Source organism: Pseudonaja textilis, chromosome 4, assembly GCF_049901715.1.
Source record: "Pseudonaja textilis isolate UNSWEBS1 chromosome 4, rPseTex1.2, whole genome shotgun sequence".
Classification (NCBI taxonomy): Eukaryota; Metazoa; Chordata; class Lepidosauria; order Squamata; family Elapidae; genus Pseudonaja; species Pseudonaja textilis.
Genome location: NC_141993.1, coordinates 41,460,558 through 41,477,486, shown reverse-complemented (window position 1 = coordinate 41,477,486; position 16,929 = coordinate 41,460,558). Strand labels below are relative to the sequence as shown.

Genomic DNA, 16,929 nt, shown 5'->3' with positions numbered 1-16,929 from the left:
ACTGGCCACATGAGATGTCCCTAAAGTGTAAGACTTTCTATTTGTATTTTAGTGTGCTGGGGGAGGGATAAACATTTCAAGGGAAATTAATGATGGTGTCTTGTTTGGAGATAAGAATAATTTGTAGAGAACATAGCTTACCCTATCAACTGGAAAACTTGGCCACAGAAGCACCATTTGTTCTCCAACCACACCGACCACCGACATTAATGATGTGCATTTACATAAAGATTCAGAACTTGCTTCTGAAATTCCCTTTTGAACTAGAGCTATTTTCTTCAAGACTATATGGCACTTCAGAAAATGTTTTTGCCATGTTACTTAGTCTGGGCCTGAAACCAGCTTATATTGCAAAATAGTTATGCACCTTTTAAGGGGAATTTTATGGCAAATCAGTGTTTTCAAAGCTTCAGGTCTAATAGTTTTATATAGGAACGTTTTTCTTTTTTTAAAAAAAGAGTTTGGCTATAAAAGGAAAAGTCCATATTCTGCTGAAATTTAGAAAAGCAAGAATGCTAATAATTGCTTGTTAAGAGGGGATTCTTAGAAAATATGCTCTAAAACCAAAATCATTTTTGGGTTAAGTAATTCTCTCATTTATGTTTACTCATTAGCCAGAGAAAAATGGGAATGCTATTGAGTCGATTCCTTATCATTCTGATACACAGTTACACAGAAGTAAGCACAACTGTGTTCAGTGTAGCTTATTTCTAAGTATGCCTTTGACCACAGAGAGCTGAAAGTGGGTATTTGTATGCATTATATGGTACAGCACTCTTATATTGGATAGTTTATTGCAAATGATTTAAGACAGACAATCAAAAACTTGGAAATGAAAAAAAAGTATGTTAAGAGCTTTTATAAAGAGCAATCATTCAATCCTGAGTTCATTTCAGAGGTTTTGTAATGATTTCTCCTTATCAGTTTACATCTTTTTTCTTTTCTAAGCAATGCCACAATCTTATTTATTTTTTTATTTATAAGATTTCTAATTTTTCTATAAGAGTTCATGGGAGCTAGCATAGCTGTCTTTTTTCTACCCCCACTCCCCATAGCAACCATCAAGAGGGGTTGGGTTAAGCAGTGGTATTGGCTCAAAATCACATAGTCCAGGGTGTCAAACTGATGGCCTATGGGCCAGATGCGTCATGCATAGGCCACGCCTACCCCAGCTCCTCAACAGGAAAAAACATCGTGAAACATGTGATGGCAATGTGACTCCGCGAGTTTGACACCGATGACATAGTCAGACTTGGAGAACCTTATATGTGCCCTGGAAGTTGATGATTGTGAAGTTAAATGTTCTATTGCAAGTTGTTCTATTTCTGTGTTGAAAGAATTACATATAGTAATCTCTAGAAAAGGTGTATTTGACATGTTTAACAGCAAATGTCCCTAAAGGAACTGACATTTCTCTCTTCCAAATCCTTTGAAACAAGATTGCTCTGTGATACTATAATTTTCCATGTGTAACAGAATCACTTCATGCTGGATATTTAGTATGTGTATCTAGGGAATGGTACCTAATGGATTAGTTAAATAATATGTTCCAATATCTAAGGGCTGCCATAAAGAAGAGGGAGTCAATCTCTTTTCCAAACTACTTGAAAGCAGGACAAGAAGCAAAGGGTGGAAATTAATCAAGGAGAGAAGCAACTTAGAACTAAGGAGAAATTTCCTGACAGTTTGAACAATTAATCAGTGGAACAACTTGCCTCCAGAAATTGTGAATTCTCCAACACTGGAGGTTTTTAAGCAAAGATTGGACAAAAGGTTTATCTGAAATGGTATAGGGCTTCCTGATTGAGCAGGGGATTAGACTAGAAAACTTCCAGGGTCCCTTCCAACTCCGTTATTCTGTTATATGCTTGCAAATAATGTTATTTCTCCACCAAGAGAGAAAAGTTTCTCATGACAATGTTAGGGAGACTGTACCACGTTCAACTTTTTTATTGTAAAAATTGTCTGTCTTTGTGTTTGTTTAATTGTTTAATAAAGAAAACTTTTTTTAAAAAATAATGTTATTTCTCAAAAAAAAAAAAAAATTTGTTCTACCATGAGAGTCTCTAAAAACGTTCCCAGTTTCAGCAATGGATATTGTATAGTATTATAACAGCCAGATTAAATGTACACAAGATTGAGAGTTAGGGTGTATTTTCCGAGAACCATTGGCTGTAGGGGTCATTTGAGTTTTTGACTCCAATCTTCTTAGATGTGCATTCTTGAAAAAGAGCTCCATGGTGGGAGGAAAACTATTGGAGTAGGGAATATCCAAGATGTAATAAAAAAAGGTTAATTCCATTTGTAAAACCTCCTACACCACTCCATGATATTCTATCATTTTAAGGCATGACCCATGCCATGAGTTCCAGGTTTATATGCTGTCTCAAAATTTTAGGTACAGCCTTGTGACCCTTCTAATGTTGGCTGGAAAATACTAAATATCCTTAATTAATTTTGTTAATTTAAATTGCATACAGTCCATATTTTTTTTCCTATTCTGCTAATCCTTTGGAGTACAATATCAACATATTACGTATCAGGTCTATGTGTCGCTGAAGTAACTAAAGTGACCCATGGTTTTATAGCTCTCCTCACTGACTCACAAAGGGACAGCCGTGAAAGAACAACAAAAGTTGCAGTGAAAAGTGAAAAATGGGAAATATCAGAAAACTGATCACTGCTGCCATATGCCTCGGGTGCTCCACAGTTATGCCAACCTGTCAGTTTTCCTCTTAGGGATCATTGGAATAACGAGAAAAGCAGCATGCTAACCAAGACAGTCCTAAGTACTTCGGGAATCTCTTCTGTTTAACCAACATTTAAATAATATGCCAAAAATATATTTTATAAATAGTTAATAAATACTTAATATTTATTAACATAACTTAATTAAGTATACAAAAGTATAGGAATTATACAATTTGAACACATTTCAAAACTAAATGGAAGGGTATTTTGGCATCTACGTGTCACATCTATGTCTGAGAATGATAAATCACAGATTTAAGTGTTAAGAATCACAGAATCACAGTATTAAGTCCTGTGGAGAGAAAGTGTTCAACTCCCACATTGAATCATTGGGTGTGCCTGATCACTACAGTAGGTCCCTTTTAGAAAATGGTATCTACCTATTAATTTGAGGTTTTTTATTGGAAGACTCCTTTTTAAATTATGTACCAATAGTGTAGTTACTAATCAGAAGACAAACAAAATGGATATTGCACGTACCAATGATAACAAAAAGACTAATCCCATAAGAATGAAGGATATCCCTTCTTTTTCAATTATACAAAGGTATGAAGAACTTACCTCCATTTCTGTTGCCATGGGATTTTCAGCAGAGGCCTATTTCAATGCCTATTTGTCTCTTTATACCACTATGTATAGTTAATTTCCTATTTTTTTCTAAGATTATGTTATCCAATCAATTGCACTGTATATTGGACATATACATAAAACTAATTTAATAGTTAATTGAAACTGAGATGATGTTGATGTAAATTCTTCCTTTCATTATTCTTAAGTTTTCTTTTTTTCTTTTAAAAATTTATAAGAAAGGCTGCTAATGTTTAGTTTCTTTCATACACTTAGGCCTGCATTCTATACTTTGTCCTTTGTGAAAAAATACTAATCAGTATCAACATGATATAACTCTGAGACAAACAAGAAAAAAACTTGGGCCTTGCACTAAACTAAACCACTATGTATTGCTGTTTCCCCAACGTTATGATTTGGAGAAATATCAATGAAAATTGAACTGAAAATTTCCACATTTTCTAATTGTTCTCAAATTAAACAATCAAGTCTGATCTCAAAGCAGTTCAGGGGATATCCCAAGTTCAAAACAACTAAACAGCATGCAGCGATGGAGACAAAAACAAAGGGTTACAAAAGCTACTACAGTCTACACTCAGACAAGACACCAAGACACACAATGCCACTCCTACCTGGAACATGGAAATGTTTAGGGGCCTGAGCGTAAGTTGGTGTTAGAGGGCGACTGTCGGGCCGATAAGGGGCGGGGGAATTCCGACCGCTGGATGGCTCATTGCCTCCAATGAGGAGAATGGAAAAACAAACAAACAAACAAAACAAAGAGAGCAGTAAAGAAGCAGGCATAAGTAAAACCCAACCAAAAGTCAACGGCAAGGGAAAACCAGAGAAGGAAAAACAAACAAAAATATATACAGGAGAGTTAAGTAATGTGGCTAGTATTATAAGGCACTGCTATTACATATTAAAGGAGTTATTCACCTTAGGCTGGAATTTGGCAACTTGCATTATATCATTCATTCATTCATTTATTCATTCATTCATTCATTCATCAATAGCATGCATAAGGGTACCATGCGTTTAAATTACATAGATGAGATGTGAAAAGGAATGGAAAAAGGCAATTGGAATTACTGGGTTTCAGTATACAAGTAACAGCAAAATTATTGCTAGGCAAAATGCAAATCAAGTTGGCTTTTCAGTTAATTCTCATGCAAAAGAAGCTCCCATACTTAAAATGATCACACATGAAAAATGAGCAAAGAGGCTAACACATTATTCTGTTTAATGCCTGGTTCAGTTGTTCATTTCTTATTAATTTAAACCACATTGCTCCTCATTGGAGATACATTTTGTTCAGTTGCAGAATCTTTTCCAGATAAGCTTCTGGAAAGCAAGGTTGGCCCAAACATTTTCTTGTCTGAGACAGAAGAGTAAAGGCTTTGAATCTGCTCCGTCTCCATGTCAAGGCAGGACATATGCAATTAGTATCTAAAGCAGAAAATATCTCAAACCTATTTTACAGAGGGACAGAGATAATGATAAGAGAAGAGAGATGCCTCAATTTTACTGGGAACATCTGTATCTATTTCTATATAGATGCGACCCAATTAAGATAGCCAAATCAACTACTCGGGGTAGCTTACCACTCTGCCAAATAGTAAGGTTAGCTCTAAAAAAGTATGGCAGAAAGAACAATGAAAAAATGTTTGAGTAGTAGTTTTTAAAGCTATGGGAAGAAAATGCATAACTAGCTATCCTCTCCTACCAACTGCATGGCTAATTCTAGTGATGCAGTTATCCATTTCCAAAGTATAGGTACAAAATGACAAACAAGTAATATCTTTGTTGATTCCAAGCATGTTTGGATTTCATGACCCGAAAGATCCTTCCCTTCAGGAATATCACTGCAAATAATAAAGTCCCGCAACTTTTGGCTTGCAACACGATTGTGCAGACATTTATTTATTTAAAATATTTATATAACTCTTCATCTTGTACCAAGCCCTGGGCAGCTCACCACCACCAATTAAACTAACATATGTGTGAAATAAAAATATTAAAACCACAAACATCAAAACTTGTCACTAGAGTTAAACTTTTACATGCAGTCCACCACAAGGTCTTCTTGTTAATCTTATCCTATCCAAGGACTTGGAGGAAAAGGCAGGTCTTTGGTGCTTTTAGGAAGCCGAAAAAGGTGAAGGCCTGCTAAACTTCAGTGGGAAGGGTGTTCTATAGGACAGATGATGTCATGAAGAAGAAACATTTCCTAGGTTCATAAAATGGTAACATTTAAGTCTGGGACTAGGAGTATGCCCACCTTATCCAAACTTGGGGACAGGCCGTCTTACAACCTGATCCTATATTTTTTACGGTTTTAAAGGAAAGAACCAGAATTTTAATTATATCCAGAAAGAAATTGAGAGCCAGTGCAGCTCATGGAACTAGGATAAACCTCGCATCACTGCATGTACCCCCACATTATGGACCAGGTGAAAGTTCCAAGTAGTCTTCAAGAGAAGCCACATGTAGAGTATGCTTCTGTAATCCAAATGGGAAGTGATCAAGTCATGAGTGACCATAACCAAGACCAAAAAGGGGGGCAACTGGTGTACTAGAAAAATCTGCACAAAGTCCCCCCACACACCCAGCCATGGTGGCAACCTGTTCTTCAAGCAGGAACCATGAGACTAGGAGGACTCACCTCAGCCCAAGGGAGCCCCACCTCATCCAAAGTCAAGATGTAATATCACCTGGGGGGGGGGACGGGACACTGAAACCCAGAGCCACTTGCCAGGATTGAGTTAAAGCTTCCAGGTTTGAGTTGAAGCTGGCTTCTTGTCATCCAGACCATTATAGCTTGCAGGCGCTTGGTCAACACTAGAAGAGCAGATGATATATCCCAGCAGTTTCATATAGATATTAAAAAAGAGAGGCAAAAGATTTGAGCTCTAAGGCACCCATAATGTAAAGGTGGGAAAGAACAAACACCGATTGGAACCAGCCATAGAAGGAGGAGGAGAATCACTGTAACATAGTGCCTCTTTCTCCCAACCCCTGAAATCTAGATGAATACCATTTTTGATGATACTTAAATCCATTGAGAGGTCCAGGAGGGCCACAATGGTTGTACCACCTTATCCACAGCTTTCTAAAAATTATTGACAAGTACAACCAATGCCATTTCAGTGCCCTGGCCAGAATCCAGACTTAAATGAGTTCAGATAATGTGCTTAATCCAAGACCCTTTATATCTGCATGCCAACTACCACCTTAACAACCATCAATAAAAAGGAAAGATTCGAGACTGGATGAAAATTGTCTAGCACCATTGAATTCAAGGATGGCCTTTTGAGAAAGGGATGCACCAACATTCCCTTTAAGGAAGGCAGTCCCATCCCCTCTCACAAAGAGGCATTAATCATTGCTTCTACCCAACTGCATGCCACTTCCCAGGAGGCTTTAATCAACCAGAAGCGACATTTGTCCAGAACACAGGGGCCAAGCTGACAGCAAAAGATCCAACTGGCTCAAACAAGGTTCACACATGTCTTTGAAAGGTCACTTTCAAAGGATCTCCCTAGCCAGAGTCCAACTTACAGCAAAGATGAGCAACTTTGTCAGACAGATGCAAAGACAGATGCAAAGAATCACTGTAACACAGTGCCTCTTACTCCTAACCCCTGAAATCTAGATGATTGCCATTTTTGATGATACTTAAATCCATTGAGAGGTCCAGGAGTGCCACATTGAGAGGTTCACAGTAGTCCCACAGTAGTCCTACTGGGGCTTCCCCAGCTCTTCCTTACCCTTACCATCTGCAGATGCAATAAAGATAGAGATATAAATATGTTTTGCAACCTTTAATGACACAAGCAAGTCCTGATATAGTACTCCTCTGTGCTTGGCCTCACTCCGTCTTCCTCCAGCAGCTGTCTAGCAGCTCTATGTTGCTTTATTTCTTGAAGCTAGTCAGTAAACTATGATATTACATCATATCCATGTACACAAAGAGACCAGGTAGGTGCAATTAAGTCCATGATCCAGCACTAAAATTAAAACTCTCCAGGATGGTGCAGGCACAAGTTTCCTAAGGTTACAAATCATGGAGCCTGAACTTACTTGATACATTTGGTTTCCTTCAAGATGATATTCTTCTACAAAAGGTTGAGTTTGATGGGGTAAAGGATTAATAGTTCTCATTCTTTAAATACTCATTTAGAAAAACTACACCATCTAAATATTACACCTGTGATATGTCCCACAATTATGCTAAAATAATCTTGGTTTCAAGTTCACAATGGAAGTGACACAGTATTGATTCAGGAATAGATTCTAATACAAATCACTATTATTAAGATGATCTGTCCAGGAAGCACACAAATATTTCCTTAATTAGAACAGTACATTGCATATTTTGGAATATTGTACTTTAATTTAAAACATCTACAGAAAGATACAAATGAAGAGATAAGCTAAAAGCAATAAATGAAAACAGAAGGTCCAAAGCAGAACTTCTAAAACAAGAGCAACAGACTATCGTTAAGTGCTTGGTAATCAAGTAGTGTCAATATTGTTTGTCAAATATCATGATCTGCAGGAAAATCTTTTGGAGGAATCTATTTCTTAGAGAATCTGCTGTTTAGTATCATTGGTCGTAGGTTTGAGGGACCAATTCAGCAGTAACTGTTCCTAATTTGAAAGTGCCCAGAAAGAACATGGATCCTATTCCCACAACACTTCTGGGGTAATACACAATAGTCTATAGTGACTATTCTTTTATTTTTTTCAGTATTAGCAAATATAATATAGTGACCAAATATGTATCCTAATAGCGTTAAGATAGGTTATTGATATCATCCTATTTCTCATTTAGTAAGCTAGTGGAAAAGAATTCCTAGAAAGAAAAACTCCTTATATTTGGGAATATGCTATATAAGTATTATGAAACCACTGAGAATTGCAAAATACTAGGTTCATAACCATTACTATTAACAATGTGCAATAGCAAGCTTCCAAGCAGCCCAGGTTGAAGCTGCAATGAGTATGGGCTGAGAAATGAAACGAAAATAACCATCACTGATGTTTGAACATATTCTCACATTTCTTTGAAATAATTATGACATACATAATCTGCAGTGATTTTCCACCAGATTTTTTTACATCTGTGAATTAGGAAGGCAGAAATCTTCCAGAATATGTGTGTAAATTTAGAAGGTATGTTAGGACATTGTTCCATTAATGAAGAGCTTTTGTTGGTGAAAGACTCCCATTTTGATTCCACTTAATTCACCTATATTTACTTCCCCACTTCCTGAATTTGAAATATCAACCCAAACCACAAATTCAGTCTTCCAGATAGATTTACTTTTTAGAAAATGGTAACTATGAGATGATCCTGAAGCTTTGCCATGACAGATTTAAAAGAGACAGCAGGAAGGAGAATGTCTTAAAAAGCATGAGATAAACATGAAAATATAGAACTAGAATTTATTCATCAAGTGCATGCAAATATGAGTTGTGCCTCTGTTTTTAAGGGACCTCATGACTGAAACAAAGCGAAAATAAAAGTTGCAATTGTATTTTATAGTAGCATAATTAGGAAATTGAGATCTATGTATACTGATATAGGTATTGCTTTTGGAAGGCTAAGCATGCATGATTAGGACTGCATTTGAAATTTGTTTCTCTTTTATTAATTAAGCCAATTCTACTGTTTAATCATTCCTGAGTAAATAATGCTGAATGCAGGAACTAGGTGATGTAAGGGTCATTAAGGACAACTAGGTTTATGTACACGAAGCTCAAAGTGATAGATGGAGCAAGACAACTGAAAAAAATCAGAAAATTCTCAGAATGTAGGCATTAAATAAGTTAAAATATTATATCGGTCTCAGATTATGAAATGTATTAACTGACCCTCACATCACTATGTGAAAAGCCATGGTTTTGTATTAGAATACATATTTTCCATAAACAAGTTCACAGATTTCTTTTGGGAACTTGCAAGTAGAGCTTAAAAAACCCCTCTTTTCTGAAATGCCAGAGAACCACTGACAATTGTTATGGACAAAATGTAAAGCACCTTTCTACATTAGAGTTTTAAATTTGCAATATAAGCATGCTCCATTATTCAAAAGGCAAGTGCATGGGATGAAAGGACACATTTAAACATAGCATCCATCCCAAAAAGTTTGAAATAATGTTTTTGGAGTCTTAGTAAACTAGGAAACTGTTCTTTTTACATATATACATACATATATAACTAGGTAAATCTATATTGGAAGCTGGTATATATGCAAGATACCCCTAAAATTCATGCATAATTAGTATGTGGTCTGGGACTTTAAGATTAGGAAAATGTGAGTCATGTCACTGTGTTTGAAAAGAGAGATGAATCTTTCCAAATTAATCTCCCAAAATGATAAATATCTCAGTTTTCAGACAGTCACATTTTCTTAAGAAATCTTTACTCAGGACCACTTCATCTATGGAGGACCCTTAGAAAGGGCATACTTTCTCAAAGAAAAGAAGATATGCCAAGTCTAGCATAATCATTATGACAAAAATCTGAGCATGCTGGGACTACGGAGTGGACAGCCATTTTATGGAGATGTGGCTTATTAGCTTCCTAGAATGCTAATAAATCTCCAGTCATTTGGACACTAGCTTGAATGGTCTGTCTCCTTACCTTTGACATAGGGAATGAAGTGGTGTCGGAAAGGGGAGTAGGGGCGGGAATCATTGTGGGTAGAGAGTGGACTATTAGTGCGTAGGAGGGCTAACCGCTGCACACCGTTAGACAGCAGCTCTGCAGCAGCAAGGATTCATGAAGCAGGACAAAGCAGAAACAAAGAAAAGAGAAGACCAAATAAGACAGAAGCAGGAAAAAGTGGTTGGAGCCTGAGGGAAACAGAGGGACAAGCAGTCATAAGTAGGAATCTGAGGACTCAAAGGAAATGAAAGAGGTTTCTTATTGCAGGAAAAATTCATAGGAAGAAATGTGGAAAAATCAGATTTACATTGAATATTCCCTCATTTCAAGTTAAATTCATATTTCCTTATATACAAACAAATAGGGTGGACTGGCATTCATACAACTCTAATTTTTAACTTATTTTCAAGGAGAAATTATCTTGGGAAGAACTAAGCAGTTACAAATAAAAGCTTAATTATTTGTTTTATGTTCTCCTAATATATTTTAGAAGAAAAGTTATAGTTACTTGGCAATTATGTGGCCATATAAATCAAACAAATAATTTCCACAATAATAATTTTTCTCCTAATAAAAGCATTTAATGTAGTATCGCACTAGAGAAGAATCATATTAAAAAAATAGAATATAAGCTCTAATCACTATAAATTTTTGCTTAGTTCACCAGAAGAAAACTTTCAGGAGATAATGAAATAATGTAGCACTCAAGAGGCTTACTAAAAGGTGAATATATATATTTTAGGTATGAGGGCATTCTTAAAGATAAGCTTTCTTTCTAGTGAAGTGTGAATTTATTTTTCTAAGATCTGGAAAAATAATAAAATCTGAGGCTGTTGATGGTGCCAATTAACTTCCTATAGTATCATCAAAATTTTAAAATATTTCAAAAAATATGGTATTAACTTTATATAGTTATATTAGTTTTAAAGGTCAGGCAAGATTTCAATTGGCTAGTCAGTATTAACATATTTATATTAACAAATTGCCAAATTAATATTGATGCAGATCATTTTAAAAAAATCCTAGGTGTAATAGAAGAGAACTAATTGAATCAAGATGGCAGTACCTAAATGACTTTGACAGGTCGTGAAAGTTAAACAAAATTAATAATGCTTGAAAGAGAGGACTGTTTAGGTAGTCCAGTATTGATCACTAAATTAGATAATAGAAAAAACAAATCACAGAAAAAGGCAAACATTGGCAACTTTTATAACATTACCAAGGTCACCAGAAATTGGGAAGAGGTTAACCTGAATTGTGATTAACCCCTTTGTGTTCTCTTCTCATTGCAAGAAATCCTTTTTGTTTGAAGGGGACTGCTTGTCAACCTTGAAGTTGGTCTGACCAAAGCCATTTTGTCCACTTCAGTGTTGCCGCACTAGAGCTGAGGGACAAAGTGGCTTCTGTCAGGACAGCATCAGCAGTGAAACAAATTCCTGACAAGTTTTTTAAAAATATTTCTTATCTATTTTTGTAAAAATACTATACTATAACTTCCTTCCCCTAGAGTTTAATAAAGACTTTTTTAAAAAAAGAAACAGTTTTATATTTTTATCAACAAACAATCAAAAGTTACATTAAAGAATATTCAAAAAATCAGAAATACTGATTATTAAAAAATGCCCAGAACCTAAAATTCAGAACTATTTGCTGGTGAAAGAAACTAGAGAAATGTAATTTTATATGTTTCCTAATTAATTATTGCCCTATATAATCCATTTCAGAAAACTGTTTAATTTCTAACAATAGATATCCCCTATTCTCCTACAACAAATAAGATCCACTTAACAAAAAGTGAGAAGGAAAAGGAAATACAGCTTTGAAACTGAAAGAGGTAGATTTCTCTTCTACTGATTCCAAAAGATAAATAATGAGTTTCTAAAATTTGGTTGTATGGTTTCATTAGCCTTACCAGGTCTGTGGAAATGCTGTGGCGAACGTGACATGGTGGGAGTGTAGCTATGACGACTGTATACAGGGGAACCAATGGAACCCTGACTGGTTGACCGGTGTATCATTCGTTCTCGAATATCCTGATAACCCTGAAGAAAATATTATTTTATGTATTATAGCAGATGATCTGATAAAACTCCTTTTATTTATTCCAAAGATGCTTTTTCAAAAAGCAACGGGACTTCTGCTTGTTGAAAAAGCATCTTTGGGACAACTATGACTGGATGACTGAGAATTTCCATAGACACCCTTCTACTTATGCTGTACCTTCTATCCATGTTTATCAGGTACAGTATATAATTCCAAAAATGCTTCTCCACTTGTAATCTACCAAATTAGCACTTATCTTGTAATGCTTTTGTGATGGAAGGATTGTTAACAGGACAATCAGCAAGTAGAATTGGGAGGGGGCTTCATCTCTTTTACAAAAATTATCTCATCATCACAGAGCTGTCAACTTAACAAGATTACAGGTATTTGTTTGGAACTTACTTCTGCAGATGGAGTTGGAGAGAGTGTCCTTGGTGACTGAAAGACATAGCAGAAAGGAGATTACAGGTAAGACATTTTACTCAAATCTGTCATAAATAATGACATAGTTGATAATTTTATGAGAAAGATGGTTTGACCCAATTTAATTAAAGATTTTAAACATAATTCTGACAGTCAGATTTATGGATTTGGCCACAAATTTGATAATTTGTGTTTAACCTAATCAAAGATTCATAAATAACTATAGTAATTATTTTATTTACTGGAAACTTGATTATCATGAACATTAGTAAAGTAACTATTCTAGTTCTACAGTACTAAAAATAAATGTAATGGTAATTTATTAGTTTTCATTTTTCAGTGACTTTGAAATTTTATTAGGAATTTATCAAATACATGTGATACTTCATTTTGATTGTATATTTAAAGATAAAGAGGAATAATTAATGTGACATTTCTTGGGCAAAAAATGTTTTCATTGTTTACAAAATGTATTTGCTGATCCCAAATAAAATAGCCATTTCATACCAAAATGAGATTAGCTTTACCATCTTCATTTTCTAATGTACAGAAAGCAAAAAGACAATCAGCAATATTCAGTTATTTCTCTAGCCAAAAATTTATTTAAAATAACATCTAAATCAAATTTTATGCACCTATGATCTATGAGTTCTTAGACTTGCTTTGGAGAACCTGAATTTGTGATAAAGTTTGGCGTATGTGTTTGTTGCGTATGTGCTCAAGTCACACTGCAGTTTTTCAGAATGTTCTTAAAAAAACTTTGGAAGGCAAATGGCAAGAAATGCTATTTATGAATTATTCTAGAGGAACTTTACAACAATTCACAAGAACCTAAGAGATGGACTCTCTAGCACTTCTCTTTTATAAGAAGTTGCATAAACTCTTGCTTGTAAACTAACTTATTTGAACTTTATCTTCACCTTTTGTTAGCAAATGAGACAAAAGAAGTGGAAATTTTGCCTAATGAATGGGCAGATCATAATCCAATACAGGTAATATGGAAGGGCAGGGCAAAACCAAAGAAAAGATGGACCTTAAACACTCAATTAATAAGAGAGAAAGAATATATTAATAAATTAAAGGAGGAATTGATTTTTTTTATTAAAGAAAATGATAACGGAGAAACCACGAAACAAAACGTTTGGGATACGATGAAGGCGGTTATAAGAGGCACAACAATCTCTTATAATGCTAAGAGAAACAAGGAAAAATACTCCCAACAAAACAAATTACAACAGAGAATTAAGGAGCTAGAAACCCTTCTACAAAATAACCCAAAAGAATCCAAACTGTATCTTCACCTTTTGTGTACAGAACTATAGTCAAAATCTGTACATCTTGTCATCTACCATGCCAAATGCTTATTGTCTAGAAGTTTGTTTTCTTGTTTATTTATTACATTTTTATATTTTATCCAACAATCACTTTTCATGTGTGTTTATAGATAATATGTGTATATAAATAAATCAAACAAGGGACAAAATGTCTAATGCCAATTTGTTTTGTATCATCGGCCATTATTTTATGGATTTTACACCTTCTCTTTTTCAACTTACACTTTCATCATGCACAGGAGAACTGCCGTATCTTGAACTCTGAGGGGAAAGAAATGAGGTTTATAACTGCTTCATTTAAAATTTATTTTAACAGAAAACAATAAAGTACTGAACCTCCTTACTATATACAACATATAAAACCCAACAGGCTACAAGAATAAATCAAGCCAGTCTAATAAAAATGAAAAATAAAATATTTTGTTAATATTTTAGGTCTAGCATCTGGGATCTACCATCCTCTGAATATTTCACAGTCAGCTTTTAATCATTACCAACACTGGCACTGAATTAATATTTAATATGTAAAGTACTAGGGTTTTTATAACTGGTAGCCCCATTGAATATCCAACTTGTAAAGGAAATTTTATCAATTCAGCAAGAAAATTCAGTTGAGTTTTGCCCTTAATTCTTTACATCTAGAAGCAGAAAACGTGACTAATGTCCAACCATATGAAGTCCATGGATATATTCCTAAGAAGAACTGAATAAAGCAATTGAATTAAATGAGAGGTGGGGAATTATGGTCCTTTACGACTTGTGGACTTCAACTCCCAGAATTCCTGAGCCAGTATGAATTCTGGGAGTTGAAGTCCATAAGTCATAAAAGGGCAATAATTCTCCATCCCTGTATTAAATACATTATGTGTGTGCTGATGAAAGCCTTTGTTCAGCACATTGTTTTTACGGAGGCCAATCAGATGTCTATACAATCCCAGAACCAGGACCATTCTTCTTGTTCTCAAAGTACCCTTTATATGAGACAAAATATGCAATAATCAGGAGTAATAGCCACTTATGGTCTTATCTGCCAGGGATCAATCTAATTCATTTTCAGGGTCACTGCATTTTTCTTCTTACTCTGATGGTACAAAAAATAAATGATAATATATGACCCAACTAATGGAACATAGTATGATTCATTGACTATCTAATAACATGTTCCTAAATTAGAATAAACGTTAGTCTTTCAATGACAGTGAAGATAAAGAAATCTAGTAAAATCTAAGTTATTTTGTGTTATTTGATTCATTCGTCAAGTTTTCCAAAATCCAAGCCAGGGTTGAAGTTACAATTAGGATTGCAGATTTTACATTGGAAAGCGGACTTGATAGAAAGTCAAGGCCAGAAAGGAAAAGACTATTGGTTCAAGGTCCCAAGAAAGCATAAATATGGATCTACTTAAAACCTTCTCAGTTCCATTTTAATCATTCCTATTATAATCGCTGTATAAAAATTAACTGTAGTTATTTTTAAAATATGTTTGAGTTGATATTCACTCTGCCAACACACATGGAAATAACATTTATTCTACTAATAATGTCTGCATTTTTACTGCATATGGTGTTCTAATAATTACATAACAGCAGTAAGCTTATTCAAAAATACACTGATTTTTCAAAACCAAGTGTGAGAAAAATATCTGAAATGGCTGAAATGAGCAACAAATCAAAATCAAAATCAGTAATAAAGATCGAGAGGAAAGTAGAGACCCTTGAAAAGAAATGCAGCTTGAGGAATAAATGTGAACAAAGACAAAATGGATCAGAGTTATACCACAAAAGCGGTAGATAATCAAGTTTTTTTTGTTAAGAATTGTTATTCTTATGCGAGTTTTAGGCTCAATAGCAAAATGAAATCTATGTATTTCTTGGCTTCCACTAGGTGGCACTCTGTGAAAACATTTCTGTGCAGTGAACCTGAGGTACAATCTTTCCAAGAAATACATATGATCAAAACATTTAGGATAATGATATGAATATTAAAGTTTTGCTTTTCTCTGTTGTTCATTTATGTATAAACCTAACAGAAAGAAAAGCATTAATAATAACACATAAACATAGTTTATGTTTGTGTCCAAATATTCCATATTCAATCCTGACAGACTGAAAGCTAGTTTGTACTGTAGCTAGTTTAATTTAAAGGTTTCTTTACAAAGAAAGAGACCTCATGTACCCAAAAAAATAATAATGATTTTTTGAAACGTGTCATTTTTTGACACTCAAGTGTCATTCTTACAATTCTAATAACGTTTTCTTGTACTCAGACACCATTTTACTGCTTATATGTCACACAGATACTCTATCCACATAGCAGTATTTCTTAAAGAATCTATGCTACTTCAAGGGAAATTAAATCCTGAACTTATAATGCCCATCTGAGTGCTTCAAAATTAGAGGTTACTTTGTCTACCACCCGTCAAGCATGTACATGAGGTGTGAGAGAAGAACTCCCTGCACACATAATTATTAATGAAAAAGGAAAGTGAAAGCACAGAGTCCAATGCTCATATTTTTTTAAAAGCTATAAAAAAGAAGTTGAGAAATTTGAAGCATTTGGACCCCTGCATCATCTGTTTATAAAAACAACAGAAACTTAGCTACATATAAGAAGTGAATTGGTTTCCAAATTGAACTTCCAATTCATTACCTCTCCAAGGCTCTGTCTTTCTTGTCTCTCTTCGTAGGCAGAAGTGTAGAAAGGTTCGTAAGTAATTAGATCTGGACGCTCAATGTCATAGATGGCCTTGACTTTGGGAATGGCTGCTAAATCCTTATAATCAAGGATCTCATTGTCTACTTTTGCCTAAAAATCCAGGAAAACAGGTAAACACAAATCTCTAGATTCACTTGAATAGTTCTAAATTATTTCGCTTCTAAGAAAAACAAATGCTGTGAAGCCACCAATATTTTTCTCCTCCACTCCCCAAATTCATTTTAAATCAAATGGCCACTTTTTATTACATTGACTGGATTTGATAATCATCAATTCAAGAAAGATGTGTAAAAAAAAAAAAAAGATCAGCAACCAGAGGGTAGAAAAGTGGCAATTTCTGAACATGATGACTTCTTTTCAAAATATAACTTGAAATTGGTGGTCAACATCCATCCCGAAGATGTGAGCAGAAAATCTCCA

At 34.8% G+C, this 16,929-nt stretch overlaps 1 protein-coding gene across 40 annotated transcripts in view; it reads right to left on the bottom strand.

The window, feature by feature from the left end:
* Positions 1-16,929, bottom strand: part of ABLIM1 (actin binding LIM protein 1) — a 200,855-nt gene that overhangs the window by 24,927 nt on the left and 158,999 nt on the right. For 24 of the 40 annotated variants that reach the window (XR_015743486.1, XR_015743485.1, XM_087932695.1 and 21 more), the window contains 4 exons: positions 16,444-16,599; positions 14,017-14,055; positions 12,440-12,475; positions 11,907-12,036 (listed from right to left, as the gene is read on the bottom strand). Coding sequence is in view for 36 of the 40 variants with exons in the window: in XM_087932695.1 (XP_087788821.1) it covers positions 11,907-12,036; positions 12,440-12,475; positions 14,017-14,055; positions 16,444-16,599 (361 nt within the window). In the remaining 4 variants the exon portion in view is untranslated. Of the gene's footprint in view, positions 1-3,950; positions 4,056-11,906; positions 12,037-12,439; positions 12,476-14,016; positions 14,056-16,443; positions 16,600-16,929 lie in introns of all 40 variants that reach the window. The other 16 variants (XR_015743487.1, XR_015743484.1, XM_087932689.1 and 13 more) reach the window with 1 other exon arrangement.